The following is a 15,488-nucleotide window of genomic DNA, read 5'->3' as shown; positions in this document are numbered from 1 at the left end:
TTTGCAAGATGGAGAGATAAAGGAAAGACAGCTGTATGTTTACTCATAGATGGTGAAACCTTCAAAACCTCAGAAAAACTCAAGAGAGAATTTAGCTTAGAGAACAGAGATATATTTTAATATCTACAATTATAGCATTTCAAAGATACAGAAACTAAATTAGGAATCTCAGCAGAAGGTAATGAGCAGCTTGATGCGTTGACAGCAGCATCTAGTCATACCCCAGTAAAGATAATCTCTAAACTGTACAGGAGCCTACGAAAACAAAATAGTTCTACCTCACTGTATGTTAAACTAAAGTGGGAACACAAGTTTACCTTTTGTTTTTTTAAAGCACTATTGAAGTAAAACTTTGACGGATTGATAACTTATATAAATCTTAATGAAGACGCTTTCATATGATTTCATTTTTACAAAATGAAATATGCAGAAAAAATAGATTAAGGCTAAAAAATCTATTGCTGTATTGTGTATTCGGATTCAGCATTATGGTTTGAAAAGAAAGTGAAGTAATTAATAAAGTAACCACCTGCAAGGTAACTGGATTACTTTCTTAGAGAAGCAATCATTACTATTATTTTCCGGTATCTTGACCAGGTAGCTTGTTGTCTGCGCGACCATCCGTAAGTTATTGCTCTGAAACTAACTGTTGAACCTTCATACGAGCCATTTCCGTCTTCTTGTTTTTAATACAGCAGCAAACACTGAACAGCTGCAGTGTGTGAGTTGACCTGCAGTATCACACTCACACGATGTTTTTCGACAAAATCTCCCCAATATCCACAGCAACTGTTGAATGTCATCCAGAGCTGTGACACAGATAAGCTGGTCTTCTAGAGAAAATTCCAAACCTAACTGTTACAGCCACCAGACCAGAACTGGTGTCCAAGTTATTCCAAATAGATAAACTCCTCACATGGAGATGCGTCACCCTCAAATCCAATCAGAGCGAAAACCAGGTCACTGCTGGGCTGGATCTGTGCCAGCGCAGACCAGACTCTGGCCTGGACCCCCTCCAGGGCTTAGCAAATTCAATGATACTTGTATTTGGGGTCCTTTTCTTCATTATATCGAAAGAATTAAGTTCCCTCAGAGTGACATAGAAATATAAAAACGAATGGTGTTTGAATATGTGTTTAGGGCGGGTTAAGCGCTGCAGATTTTAATTCTTTGAAATCTTTTTCATTCTTATTCTTTATTTTTGCTATTGACTGATGTGTTGGCCGTTTATTTTTGTTTGTGTGTGTGGTTTTTTTTCTTCTTGTTTTGTCTGCCTTTTTGTTTTTCTGTTTTGTCGGGTTCTGGTTTCTTTGTTTTTTGATTATAACGGCCTGACGATTTGTTTTTCTGTCATATGCTTATGTGATTGATCATGGCCTGTTGGAAAAATGTAATAAACAATTAAAAAAAAAAAACAAATAGATAACCTCCTCACACTGAGATGCATCACCCTCAAATCCAATCCGAGTGAAAACCAGGTCACTGCAGGGCCGGATCTGTGCCAGCGCAGTCCAGACTCCGGCCTGGATCACCTCCAGGGCTGTCTAGCCTCTAAAGCCTTGACACCTCTCTCAATCACAGTTCCAAATGTGAATTTCCCACTATTTAGTTTGAATTTGCCAAGTTTCTTTTGAGAGTTTACCATTTAATAGTCACAAATGTAGGGTCATCTTTGGCTCTTTATATTTAGTAATTTGTTTACTTTTAACAAATTCCAATCAACTGTGAAATAGTTCTTTAATCGAGTCCAACATTCTCACGGGTAAGGCAGTACTTCCTCAGTTAAACAAAGGAAACATTTTCACTCACCTTGCTTATGTTGTATTTAGATTCTGGACAAGAACCAAAACTGTTGTGGATTTTTGGTGAACCAGAACCAAAGATGAGGAGAGAAAGTTTCGACTCTCCACAGGGAGGTTTTATTTTAGGATTGCAAGGATTACAGACAAGTCAGCTGACCGGGATAGTAGGATAGCAAGGCTAATGCTCGCACAGAACTTGAACCTTCTCTGCCATGGCTTGGGTTTATATTGGCGACAGCCACCAGAATGACATCCTTTTGTTATTCAGATGAAAGTTCAACTCCCCTCAGTTCCAGTGAAGGCAGAGCGTCCTTCACACAGTGCTCCAGGGAAGTTCAAGTCAGAATATTCCATTTCACATTACACGTAGTACACAGCTATTCATATATTTATAGAACCACTTAACTACTTGAATCTGCCTAACTTCCCGAAAGCATTCATTAACACAATTTTTTTTTTTAATTTATCCATCTAAAAAAAAAAATCTAAAAACAGAATTAAACTATCGTCTTCAACCTTATCTGCATAGTCCAGGACTAATTTAATGTTGTGAATCGACCATCCTTTGAGGAAGTCATACTGAGAGTCACCAATAACATGTGGCAAACCTTCCTGTTATCAAAAATATGACAAAAAGATTATCATCAGTATTCAGTGATATTATTGGTCTCAGACTATCTTTCCTGGTTTAGGGATAAGTCTCATTAATCCTTGTTTCATTGTGAGCATAATATCCTTATTTATAAAACATTCCTGAATGGCGTAAAATAATAATAATTTGGTATCTTGCTCAAAAATTTGTAAAATTGTGTGCTTAACTCATTCTGTCCTGGAGCTTTTCCCAGAGACATATTTTCAATTGCCTTGTCCAGTTCCCACATTTCAGTTTCTGACGAAGAGAGTACTAAGAGGAGGAAGGTGGGCGAGTGGAAGGTTCTCTGGAATGTGAAGAGATATGTAAATCTGAATAGAATCTCTGTGCTTCTTCAGATATCAGTTCATGATCCCTACACTCTGAGTTATTTATCATATGAACATTAATGGCTTTCTTCAAGTGCACAGAAATAAGCAATATTTTCCCCCCTCTTCAGTCCATTTTGCCTTGACCTTATGAAGGATACTTCTTAGGTATAACTCATCCAATTTTGATTGAAGAATCATAAGATTAGACATATCTTCATCTGGTATCCATCCATTTTCGGAGCTGCTTCATCCTTTTCAGGGTCACACAGGGCTTGAGCCAATCCCAGCTACTTGGGGCGAGGTACTCCCTGGACAGTTCGCCAGTCTGTCGCAGGGCAATACATACAATCAGACAACCAATCACTCTCACACTCACACCTAAGGCCAATTTAGGGTGACAAATTAACCTGACATTTGGACCGTGGGAGGAAGCTGGAGAACCCGGAGGGAACATGTGAGAACATGCAAACTCCACACAGAAAGACGCGGAGCCCCGGCCAGTACGTGAACCCAGGACCTCGTTCTGTGAGGCAAGAGTGCTGATCACTACGCCACCGTGCGGCCCATTCTTTTACAATATTTATTATCAATTTATTGTGCTAAAGAAAGTTCCTGTTCTTGTATGTCTTTACTTCTTTGTTTACCAAATTTGATGGAGTTGCCTAAATTTATATTTGAACAATTCCCATCTATTACTGTAACTCCCAATAGTTGAGTCAAATTTAATCTGTAGTTGTTATTCTTAATTTTTTTGTACAACAATATTAAGATTTTAGTAGGTCTGCATTAAATTTCCAATAAAAATTCCTTTAATCAGGACTTGTTTTTGGTTTTAATTTCAGATATAATGAGCAGTGATCTGTTAACATAGAAACCTCTGAGACATAATCAGCAATATTCAGTGTAGACAACCATAAATCACTTCTCATCATAAAACTTCCACTGGGTTTTATTCCATGAGAACTGTTAAACCATTACATTTTTGCTTTTGAATACATTAGTAAGAGAGTGGATACTGCAAATTTCAAGCAATAATGTATTGAAATCATCATCTGCAAATGTTGAGGGACGTCTATCCAGCCAATCATCAGGTGCAATATTAAGATCACCGCTGAGCAAAATTACATTAGTGTTCTAACAGTTTTTATATTGTTCAATAATCTCAGAGACCTCTAAATGTAATGGTCTATTCTGACTGGTGTTATTATAGCCATAAACATTCATTAGAGTAATACAACAACCTCCAATATTCAGAACAGCTGCCAACCAATGACCTTTCTCGTCTGCTTTGTGAGTCGCCACATTTCCGGAACATTTATCAAAACAAGTAGCAACACCTGCGGATTTGTTGGATCCTTGACTGAACAGTGTCTTGTCTCCCCACCAGTTTGACCAGAAAGAGCAGTTTGCAGCACTTGAGTGAGTTTCTTGAAGAAAAGTGCAGTGTGCTCTTCGCACACAACAGTGCATCTGGTTTTTTTTTTTGTCAGATCATCTGTTCTGCCCTTGGCGAAAAGACATTATGAATTTGCCCTTCTATTTGAAGATCATCTTTACTTTTTGGAGCTTCTGCACACTCGTCCCTTTGACACAGCCGCTGTTCCCATCTGTTCTGCATTAAATCTCCCCTTCCTTCTGGTAAATCCTAAGAAAACCCGTCTGGGCCTGGGAACTTTCCTGATTTGAGATGGGCTATGGCTGTGCTAATTGCTTTATCTGTTACTCCCCCTGCAAGTCAACAGTCAGTTTAGGAATAAAAATCTTCTCAAAAATCCTTCCATTTTTATCCTACCAACATGACATCAAAAGTGTAGTTTTTGGTGTATCATCAGGGCTTCATTTATAAATGTTGCTTACGCTCAAAACGAGGCCTAAAAATGAACGCACTGCAACGCCAATTTTAACCCTGAAGTACGGAGATGTTGGACACAGGATAACCCGGCTGCACAGATGACAAAATAGAGAATTGAAGCCGTATTCATTTTATACATTTAATTTCATCACTTACTAGACTTTCAAGGCTCCAAAGGTTTCATGCAGCTTTCGTCATGAGACTTTTTGAACAGCATCTTTAATTCAGCTGCATTTTCAGACGGACATCACACACTACTCATCCTGACTTTACATATTTGTTAGAGTCTGCAGCTCAGTGTTGGTCAGGATGTGGACCCTTCAGGTGCCCCATGCGCTCCAGAGGTTCTGCCGCAGAGCCTCACTGTGTCAGGACACAACATGCTGGTGTCGGGCCAAAGAGGTTTCCCTTTCCTGAACTGAAAGTCTTTCATGCTGCAGCGCTATATTTAGAGATTAGCTTTTCCACCAGAATAAATGTTTTTGTTATGTCCTACCTGTTGCCCAAGCTGTATTAATAGTGCTACCTGATGATGCATTTCCTTGTCTTTATTTAGGTAAAATGTCATGTTGCACAGCGATCCGCACTCTACCCTTAAGAAACTAAAATACTGTGTTGACGAGCAGACTGCAAGGTGCAAGGAAACACAGGAAACTTCACTCATGCAGCTAGGGCTTTTGTTTCAAAAGCACACAAGCCAACACACACACACACACACACACACACACACACACACACACACACACACACACACGCACACACAAAATGGCAGCTCGCAGGCCCCAGGTCATGTCCCCAGCAAGCCCCCTGGCCCGACCATAAATAAACATAAACATAAGTCCAAAATAAACCCAGAACACAAGAACAAGACAATAATCACAACTAATAATAAAAGGGAACAACACAAAGACAAATAAAATATCCCCGCAGCCCTGAACAGGCCCAACACGAGTAATCCCAGCATGCCTTGCGGCATGCGGAGCATGACAGCGACCCCCGGGTCGCTACAATATATTGCAGTATGCTGGAAAATATCATGCAATATATTAGGCAATATATTCCCCATATGAGAGATTTAATATTTAATATTTTATATTATATTACAAAAAAACTGAAATTGGCAGTTATTTGCATATCTAGCAATATGTTGCAATACACTTTGAGAAATATAAATATAGGTAAATATATTTTCATTTTGTTTGAGTAACTAAAACTGTTACATGATCAGAAATACTTGCAGAATAAACCACATTAGTATCTGAAAATCAATAGAAATGTCACATGTGCATCGTTGCCAATGAAATCCTGATCATAACAATCCACATTTTGTTAGATCAATCATCTAAGCTGACAACGAGACATTGACGAGTAGCTCCGCAGTAGTTGAAAAAATTGAATAGAGGAACCTTTGAGAAGACACATGTCTCCTCTTTGTCTGCCACCATTTCTGAGGACACGACACATCAGCTGACAACATGCCGTCTTTCACTCAATTTCCTTTTATTAGCGATTCCACTGTGACCACCGAATATCATTTTCCTGTCTCCACCTCCCCCACAAGCACTTCTGTTTCACTCGCCATAAAATCTTGCGCGTCTTCTCGGCCATGATTGATCGTAAAAGTTCATTGATCAGCAGGCAGACTTTTCAGGAGCCACTTTGCATTGACATTCCTGATAGAACGTGGGCGTGTCCAGGGCATGAGGTGAATTCACCTGTGCAACTTTCCGAGCCACCTGTGAATTCTAAAGGTAACCCCACCCCATACTACCTCTGTTTTTTTTTTTTTTTTTTTTTTTTCTTTATATCTAATTTATTTCATTCGCGTTTCTTTCTAAGTGATTCTTTAACTTTCCCGTCATAAGCACGCCCCGGCCATGAGTCAGCACCCAACGATCCAGGCCTCCCACCAGAGAATTTCACCCTGCTTATTGCACCACAAATCGCTCCAGGGAATAACAACATTTAACTTGACCTTGAAAAGCAGGTTTTGGAAGCGCCACTGTCTGATTTTCTTCTGATAAAAGATTTATTAAGTTTCTGCCAGTACATTACTTTGGTTTTTCCTGAGCCCCTGTTGGAACCTGTCTCAACATTTCTGTCATACTTTAGAAGCCCTATGTGTCGAAGCACTTTTCACTTTGTAAATTGAGAACACATTTTTTGACTCCTTCCTGACAACTTCATCATGGGACTAAAATTTTCAGTTACCAAGTATTTAAGGAGTGCCTCCTTAGACATGACAGGATTTCACTCTAATTACTACTCCATATATAGTCAGACTGTGTCGTAAGAATCCTGCCTCACAGTGTACCTGTATGTATGAAAACGACTTGGATTCACACACATCAGGGGTTAACTACATATTTCATGGTCTGATTGCAGAGGAAACTTTCAATGAACACAGTTTATGCCAAAAGTCAAACACTCTATGCTTCACAGGGACGCTCTATTGGGAAAGAAATACTAAAGGAAGGAGGAGCCAAGAGAAAAAGGGGCGGTGACATTAGATATTCCCCTCTTTTTCTCTGTGGAGTGAGCAAGTGAGAGTCAAACAACAACAGCTGCACAGCAGACTGGAGCTGGAACAGATATTTTGGCTTTTTACATCTGCAGCAATGACTGCCTTGCCGACAAGGTATGCTTGTTCTTCTTTGCTCTCCCCTTATTTTACATTTGCAAAGGACATTTTGTGCTCACCCTGTGTTTTATGATTTATGACTGTCTGGGAATGACATTACGCACACGTGGCGTAAAGAAATACAAACCTTAGAGCAAAAAAAAAAAAAAGAAGTTTACAAAATGTGCGAGATTTAATCCAAGTACATTTGTTCATTTAACTTGTGTTATGTTTGAACTTTAGATATATAGAAATATCTGGAATCTATAAAGGCGGGACAGTTCATTTAGAAGGCAGATGTGAATGTATCTGGAGTTTGACTCTTCTCTCTGTGCATGTTCAAGTTTTGAAAATTGGATTTACACATTAAAAAAAAAACCACGAAGTGGACACATTACAAATGCAATAGGAACCATTATGATAAGTATACAAAATGTCATTCTCTCTATAGGAAGGCTAGAGTTTAGTACATTATTGTATTACATCATGCATGTTTACATTTTTTATTAAGAATCCTTGTAAATTGAATTGAAATTGTAAATTGAATTTATTGAACCCAACTGGAAACATTTGATCATTTTCTTTTTGAAAAATAGTTAGTTTCCAATGTTTTGGGAAAACTTGCAGTTTTGCGTTCAAATGTTGAGCTTTTCTCAAATGTAAAGTACATGTTCCATTTATGTGCACTGAATGCATTTGCCTGCATAGGAGGGCTCAGGGAACTTTCTGAGGGGAATGTGCATGTTGCTGCTGTGTGGTTGACAATGTAATAATTAGAAAATAAAAACCGAACTCAAATTTTTTTGGTGAGAATAACACCAAACACTGCAAATGATAAAATGAACAGTAGCATTAGAAAAAAAAAAACTTAATATAAAACCATTTAAAAAGAAACATTCAGTGGTGAAATCTAGAGCAGAGTGTCATCCTCATAGCAGTGAAATTATATCTTGCATTTAAGCAAAATATAGTCACAATGAAGAGGACGGGACCCATTGGACAGAGAGCTGGAGGATTCTGGAGGAGAGAGGAGACGACTGGGATGTTAAGGATTTTAACTGAATGAAGCGACTGTGACCACGGGGGTACGACTCGAGCCAGTTCAGGGATGTGTTGGGTGTTCTGATGGATGCTAGTCTGCGTAGGAGGATGGAGTGGGAAATGGGGGTCAAATGTTGCAGTCAGATGGAGGAGGAAGAGGATGGATAACAGTGTGGAGTCAGCTGAAATCAGCAGGTTGCTCATGACTTTGGAGAGCGCTGCTTCTGCACTGCGATGGGAACGGAAACCAGGCCGAAACTGTTTATGGAGGTTATCGTCGGACCGGTGACGGTGAGAATCTTCCACAGAAATGACAAATGATAAATGCGATGGAGATGATTAAAGTTATTGGGACTGTAGTCGGGTTTCTTTACATCTGGGGTTATTCTAAAGACGATGGAACAAAACCAGAGGAAAATGAGGAACAGATGACGGCAGCTGTCGGAGGTGACGTATGATTTAACTAAAGCTGTTGGTGTTCGGCCAAGCAGGAGAACTGCAGGAGGTGTGAGGCCTTCATTGTTGGTGGATCCAGTTCATCTTTTGAGTAAAAAAATGTCAGTGCGTTAGTTTTCAGTGGAGTAAAAATGTTAATGAAAAGCATATGGGGGCCGCAGGGTGTAAGTGACGAATGAGAAGAAGGCCCCAGTGTAGCAGACGTAGAGTTGGCTAAAGAAAAAGGGGAGCAGAGTGTGTGGAAGATACTGTCCAGTTTGTAGTGGGGCATATTAGGCCATCAGAGTGTGTTATTGTAATAAGACACCAGTTGATCAAAAACCTGATTTTAGAGCTGTTATGTTAATGTTTTTTATATTGCGGTATATTCCCATAGTGCTTGGCTTTGATGAGAAATGAGTAAATGAGCGCTAGCTTATGCTTCCAAGCTGTTTTGTGGTTACCGAGGAAGAATAACCAGCTTTTAATGGGTGATAATTACATCACATGGCAATGACTATTTTCCTGGAAGAAGTATTTTGTGTTGCATTTCCTGAAACGGAAATGTAGCAACTATCTCCTGAAAAATAATTCATCACAAACATTAATAATTCTTAATTTCTCTGAATGTCTTGTTGACATTATGAAAATGAAAACATGTGAGTTCACTGTAGCAGGAGATGATGGATAAATATGAAGGAAGTTCTCATGTCAAATAAAAGATAAAATCCCAGGGTGAGGGATTTGATTTTCCCAGATGTGGCACTCCAGATCCCCCTTTTGTTAATAAATTTATCAGATGTATTCAACAAAGATCAGCAGCTTTTCAGTCTGGCATGAAACATGAGTGAATTTAATCTTTCCCCAACTCATGGTCACATTTCCATTTTTTACCAAACACATAGACCCTTTCCAAAAAATGTGAATATCATGGAAAAGTGTATTTATTTCCATAATTCCATTCAAAACGTTAAAATTTCACAGAATATGAAATCAGGGCCCACAGTTTCAATGATCTGAAGTGTTTATTTCAATTCAATTCAATTCAGCTTTATAGCGCCAATTACACCATACTCATTTCAGATAAAAATTCAGAATATGGAGCTGAGGGGCGATAAACTACTTCAAATAGAACTGGCTTCTGATGTCCAGCTGGAGTTAATGAGATTCAGAGTGAGACTTTCAAAGGTTTTCTGCTTGGTTTTAGTTCCGGGACTGAAGAGAAGGTTAGAGTTATAAATGGACGCAACTCCACCGCCTCGGCCAGTTTCTCAGGGAATATGATAGTCAACATGTGCATTTAAGGTTGCTTCATTTGTTTAATTTTACAAAATTTGGGCTTGGAAAGCCCACAAAAACAGGAATTCAACAAAAAATTAGAATACCGTGGAAGAATCAGTTCCGACTGCCGTGTCCAAGCCTATCAATGAAAAGTCCAGTGGAAGGGCAATGTGGCAGGAGAAGATGGAGTGCAGGACCTGGCCTCTGCCCACACCACCAGAAGCACCAAAATCTGGTTTGATCCCATTACCATCACAGTGCTTGACTGGCCAGCCAATTCGCCCGACCTGAACCGCATTGACAATCTATGGGGTGTTATCAAAAGGAAAATGAAGGCCACCAGACCCAAAAACAAAGAAGAGCTGACAGCAAGCGTCAAGGAAATCTGGGCTTCTATAACTCCCTGGCAATGCCACAGGCTGATTGCATCAATCCCATCCAACCAAATATTGAAGATTGACATATCCTTTAGAAAATACCATATTTTGATTGACTTGAGGTGATCCTAATTTCTGTCGTTTTTTAAATTATGCAAAAACAAACAAATGAATACTTAAACTCATTTAAATTGGGGGCTCTGAATCTCTAATCTATGAAAGTTTAACTTTTTGAATTGAATAATAGAAATTGATAAACTTTTCAACAATATTCAAAATTTTTGTAAAGGATCTGTACAGCAAGTCATCAGGGATAGGTGATGACTGACCAACTTTCTAACCTTTTGAACCAACCTTCTGGGTGGAAATGGGAGACTCGGACACACTGTTTCTCCTCAGGTCCAACACTTCTTTTGCTTTGTCACATTTAAGTATAAATATTTCTGCTCATACCAAGTGAAACAGTTATCACCCGTTACCCTGGATGTGGTCTCATCACCCCTGCTGCGACATCCAACGACTGCAGAATCATTAGAGGATTTCTAGAGCGGACAGGTCTCAGCGCAATAGCTGAAGTTTGGTTTTGATTTAATTTGAAAGCTTTATTTCAAAGATGTATAAAAAAAAAAAAAAAAAAAAAAAAAATCACCATCAAACCGTGTTGTGAGGAAAAAGGGAGAGAGGACGGTTCCCTGAGTGGGTCCTAAATATTAATCACTCTTCCTGACACGCAAAGAATATTTGATCTCGACAAGACATACAGGGATTGATTAAAAGAAAAAAGCCATAACTAAGCCAAAATTATGTTTCACTTTTTTATGAGTACTACAAATATCTTGTTTGTTCCAAAGAGTTGTTTGTCTGATTCACCTTTTCTCTATTTTCTTTGCAGCGATCCTGGGAACTTCAGCAGCAATGAGACAACAAATAACTCTTCCTGTCAATACAATGACCCAATCATTTTCACTGTGCTTCCAGTGTATGTCATGGTCATCAGCGTGCTGGGAATAATCATGAATGTGTTTGTACTGCTGGTTTTCTGGCTCCACAAGAAGGCCTGCACCGTGGCTGAGATATACCTGTGCAACCTGGCTGCTGCAGATCTCCTCCTTGCCGCCTTCTTGCCCTTCTGGGCCAAGAATATCGCTAATCAGTACAACTGGCCATTCAATGATCACCTGTGCAAAGTTGTCAATGCTGCAATTTTCATGAATGTCCACAGCAGCATATACTTCCTCGTCATGATCAGCATCGACCGTTACCTGGCGCTGGTGCACCCGCTTTCTCATCAAAGTCTGCGGAGGCCGCGTACCGCAAAGCTTGTGTGCTTTGTGGTCTGGAGTCTGGCCCTGGTGTTGACCTGCCCTATGATCATCTATAGGGAAGTGCTACATTCCCCCCAGAAAACGATATGTGTGTTCAACATCCCACATTCTCTTCTTTACAATGGAATAATGATCATTCTCAACTTCATCATCCCCACTGGCTTCATTTTATACTTCACTGTAAAAATCCTGAAGGCTTTGGGGAACAGGTTATCAACGAAAATGATTTCGAACTCTCAGGCACAGGAGCAGAAGGCCACCACACTGGTCCTATCCGTCCTTCTGGCATTTTTGATTTGCTGGGTGCCATACCATGTCATTAAGATAATAACCATGTTTGTCAACCTTTATGAAGTGGGAGGATGTCAGTTTGTCATCAACCTGAGCATCTGCAGAAACATTTTCACCTATTTTGCTTTCTTTAATAGTGTATTGAACCCTATTCTCTATGTCATTGTGGGCAAAAAATTCCAGAAGAAAGCTAAGGAACTTTTCACACTTCGGTGTGACAATAAATACCCAGTGACCTTCAGTCTCATTTCTCAACGCCAATCAAGAAGTGATACCACAAGAGTTACTCCAGACTGATCAGATCTGATCAAATATTTAGGATTTGTCGCTGTTGAGTACCGCGGCAATGATGAACAACTAACTCACGAAAAGTTAGGGACAGTGAGCTTTTGGGTGAAATTTCACTTTCTGTCACAGTGTTTCCTTTCTGTCTCTGAACTTTTGAATGCACTTGTCAAATTATTGACTGTTTTAATACTGTATGATTCATGGACCAACAAATTTCCTACTTCAATTAGAATTGGCATTGAAACAGTGTTTCTCATCATGCCGTTCACATTTTTACACCATGAGACCACGACCGCACTTTACATTTGATCAACAGTACCTCGTCGAAGCAGGGCTTCAAACAAAATGTTGTCAAAAAGAACAGAGCGCTATTCATCAGCCACTGTAGTCACTAGACGAGGGTTTGGTGATGCTGGTGTAGAGATGTGAACAAGTGTGTGTAATCCAGCGATGTCAAACCCATTTTAGTTCAGTGGCCAAATTCAGTCCAGTATCATCTTGAGTCTGCTGAACAGGTAAAATAGTGGCATGATAACCTGAAAATGTAAAGTTTTCTTTGTTGTTCAAATGTTAAAAAGTCACAAAACAAAACAATTACTGTGAAAATTACTACAATTTGAACATGCAGACAATTTTAATATCTTCTGGTGCAAAACACTGTGTAATTTCAGATAGAGTTCTTCTGTTACATTCTCCTTTTATATTTGGTAGCTGGGCATCAAGGCAGCATCACTGATATCTCAGCTCCCAACAAAACTGTCCAAAGTGGATGGTTTCTTTGGAATTTTTTTTCATTTTTATTTTTTATTTGGAGCCTCTTCCATACTGGCTCTGACCCATGGGCCTCATGTTAAATTCATCTTTAAGAAGGACAATGGCCCGGCCCCCGGCTCATCGGGATGAAATCATTAGGGAAATGCTGCTGGAAACTGGGAGTGCCATAGAAAATCTCTGAGAACTGCTGAGTCTCCATGTCGAGGCTCGTACCCCTGTACCCCAGAACCTCAAAGGCCTGGGGGCCAGCTGTACAAGAAGATTAGGACGCCACGCCTCAGAAGACAATAAGTCGACTTGGGAACAGCAGGAGACGTCATCATCAAGCGGTAACTGAGGCACAAGACACAAAAACTGACTGAATAAAATGTGGACTCATAGACCCTTGTCCCTGAACAGTAAGGGAAATACACAGCCAGCTTTTAAAGATCTGATTTGTCAGTTCACTTCATAGATTGGCCTAAATCTTTCATTGTCATCTTATTTTGTGAATATTATGATATCCTGCTGAGATTTCTACTTCTGCTCCAGCTTGAGTTTCCAATAACAATTTTCCATCCTCCACATGCTTCCTGTTATGATGATGCTGCATATTTATACTGCACTGATGTTGAGTTTCAGGTTACAGGTTTAATGGGCACAAACACAGTGGCATTAATGTACAAAAGACCTGAATGTAAAATCTGTGTTTCAGTTAGGTCAGTCTTAATGAATCATTTTGTGAGATATCGCACACGTGTGTTTGTGCATTTCTGTGGATCTCCATCTGTGTTGTTGTCAGTTTTACACACATTAGACTTCTAGTTATTCTTTTTTTTTCTCCATCATATTAGAATGTTCAATGAAATGTGTTCTGTTTTTGCCTGGCGCCCACAGATTGCCTTGAAACAATATTATAAGAAACATATTTAACATTGTCTCTGGTCCATCTCTGTTCATTTCTGTCCAGGTCTCCCTGCTGCACTCAGCATCAATTCAGTGTAGTGCTGTATCCTACTTTGCCATTAGGGGGCACTACAAGCTTCAGGATTGTGTGAGATGCAGACATGTTTCACAATCAGGGGCCAACATCGCCCTCACTTGGAAACTCATGGGACACATTTTCTTCATCAAGGCATGTTTCCAGTCACTCAGAGCACTTCCTTTTCCCCCCCTTTTTTCTCCACCACACTGTTTTTCCGCTGAGGACTTTACTGGAGACTGAGCTCAACTTGAGGCTAAATAATGCAATGGAGGAAAGATGCAGTGATGGATTATGGAAAGCAAGATCATCTGTAGAAGATCCATTGTTCTACTTGCAACTTAAAATAGCAAACATTTATTTTACTGTCTCACATTAGATATATATAATCTCCACTGGTTTATACTCAGCTCCAAAAATGAATTAATAATAGTTGTTGTAATCTTTACACCGTTCATATACAGGACTGGACTGGGATAAAAATGGGACGGCATTTTGAGCCGTGACTGATCCACCAGGTATTGATGGAAAGATGAAGCCTATGGATGCTAACAAACTGTCTTGTGACAGAGCTTGTGCACGCTCTTGTTAGTGTATCTGTATTTGTCTAATAAACTTAAACCTACACCATCTCCCCTGTCTCATTTTTAAGTACTGGGCAGGAACAAAAAGGCTGCTTGGTAAAGAAATAATTCATTTACCACTTTAATAAACTTCTCAGCATCACAAAATATTTCTAAAAATGTGACCTTTAAAAGGTGAAACGAGAAAGGAAAATAAAGATGGGAAAGAATGACACTTAATGCACTCAATTTTTTGATCACAGTTCTGCTAGCTGTAAAAACGTGGGGAAAATAGTTGCATCGGCTACGCTGTGCAGTACTTACTGAGAGGAAACTCCTGAACAAACACTGAACAATGATGGGATCTGAAAAAATAAGAGACAGAGGAACAGAGATGAGGCAAATATTAAAATATATAAATGACAGATTGTGACTGACTGGTATTTCCACAATCTTTCCACTCACCACAACAATAAAAAAAGTCACCAATGACCAGTGCTGGATAAAGCATTTGAAAGTCATACTTAAGTAAAAGTACAGATACTTTATTGGAAATTTAATTTGGTAAAAGTGAAAGCCACCTTTCAAATAACCATTTCAGTAAAAGTCCTAAAGTATCTAATATGAAATTCACTTAACTATCAAAAGGAAAAGTACACACATTAATAGGTTGCAGATATATTTCTTTTCTCTCAAAGGCTTTAAGCTTATTTCTCCCTCCATTCATCATTCCCCTTCACCTTAAGCTCCCTCTCCCCCTTCTTCCCTTAAAGCAGGGGTGTCCAAAGTCGGTCCTGGAGGGCCGCAGCCCTGCATGTTTTCCATGTCTCCCTACAAAATAATAAATCGTGCGCACGAAATATTAATTCGTGGCCACGAATTAAGGTATATCATTCACTGAACAGTCCAGTAAAG

The 15,488-nt window shown here is 39.5% G+C and overlaps 1 protein-coding gene across 1 annotated transcript; it reads left to right on the top strand.

Annotated features, from left to right (window-relative positions):
- The first annotated feature begins 7,186 nt into the window (after positions 1-7,186).
- On the top strand, positions 7,187-14,598 carry LOC115406833 (B2 bradykinin receptor-like). The gene is made up of 2 exons (XM_030117069.1): positions 7,187-7,255; positions 11,264-14,598. Exons 1-2 carry the CDS (start codon positions 7,236-7,238, stop codon positions 12,282-12,284), a joined length of 1,041 nt encoding a protein of 346 aa, XP_029972929.1. The 5' UTR covers positions 7,187-7,235; the 3' UTR covers positions 12,285-14,598.
- The last annotated feature ends 890 nt before the right edge of the window (positions 14,599-15,488 follow it).

This window comes from Salarias fasciatus, chromosome 19, assembly GCF_902148845.1.
Source record: "Salarias fasciatus chromosome 19, fSalaFa1.1, whole genome shotgun sequence".
NCBI classification, from domain to species: Eukaryota; Metazoa; Chordata; class Actinopteri; order Blenniiformes; family Blenniidae; genus Salarias; species Salarias fasciatus.
Note: the sequence above shows the minus strand (reverse complement) of the source record. Positions and strands in the feature narration are given on the sequence as shown.

Bases quoted from the DNA above. Each gene is read 5' to 3' on its own strand.
- LOC115406833 (XM_030117069.1), top strand. From the start codon at position 7,236: ATGACTGCCTTGCCGACAAG. The intron at 7,256-11,263 runs GTATGCTTGTTC...TTTTCTTTGCAG, and splicing joins ATGACTGCCTTGCCGACAAG to CGATCCTGGGAACTTCAGCA.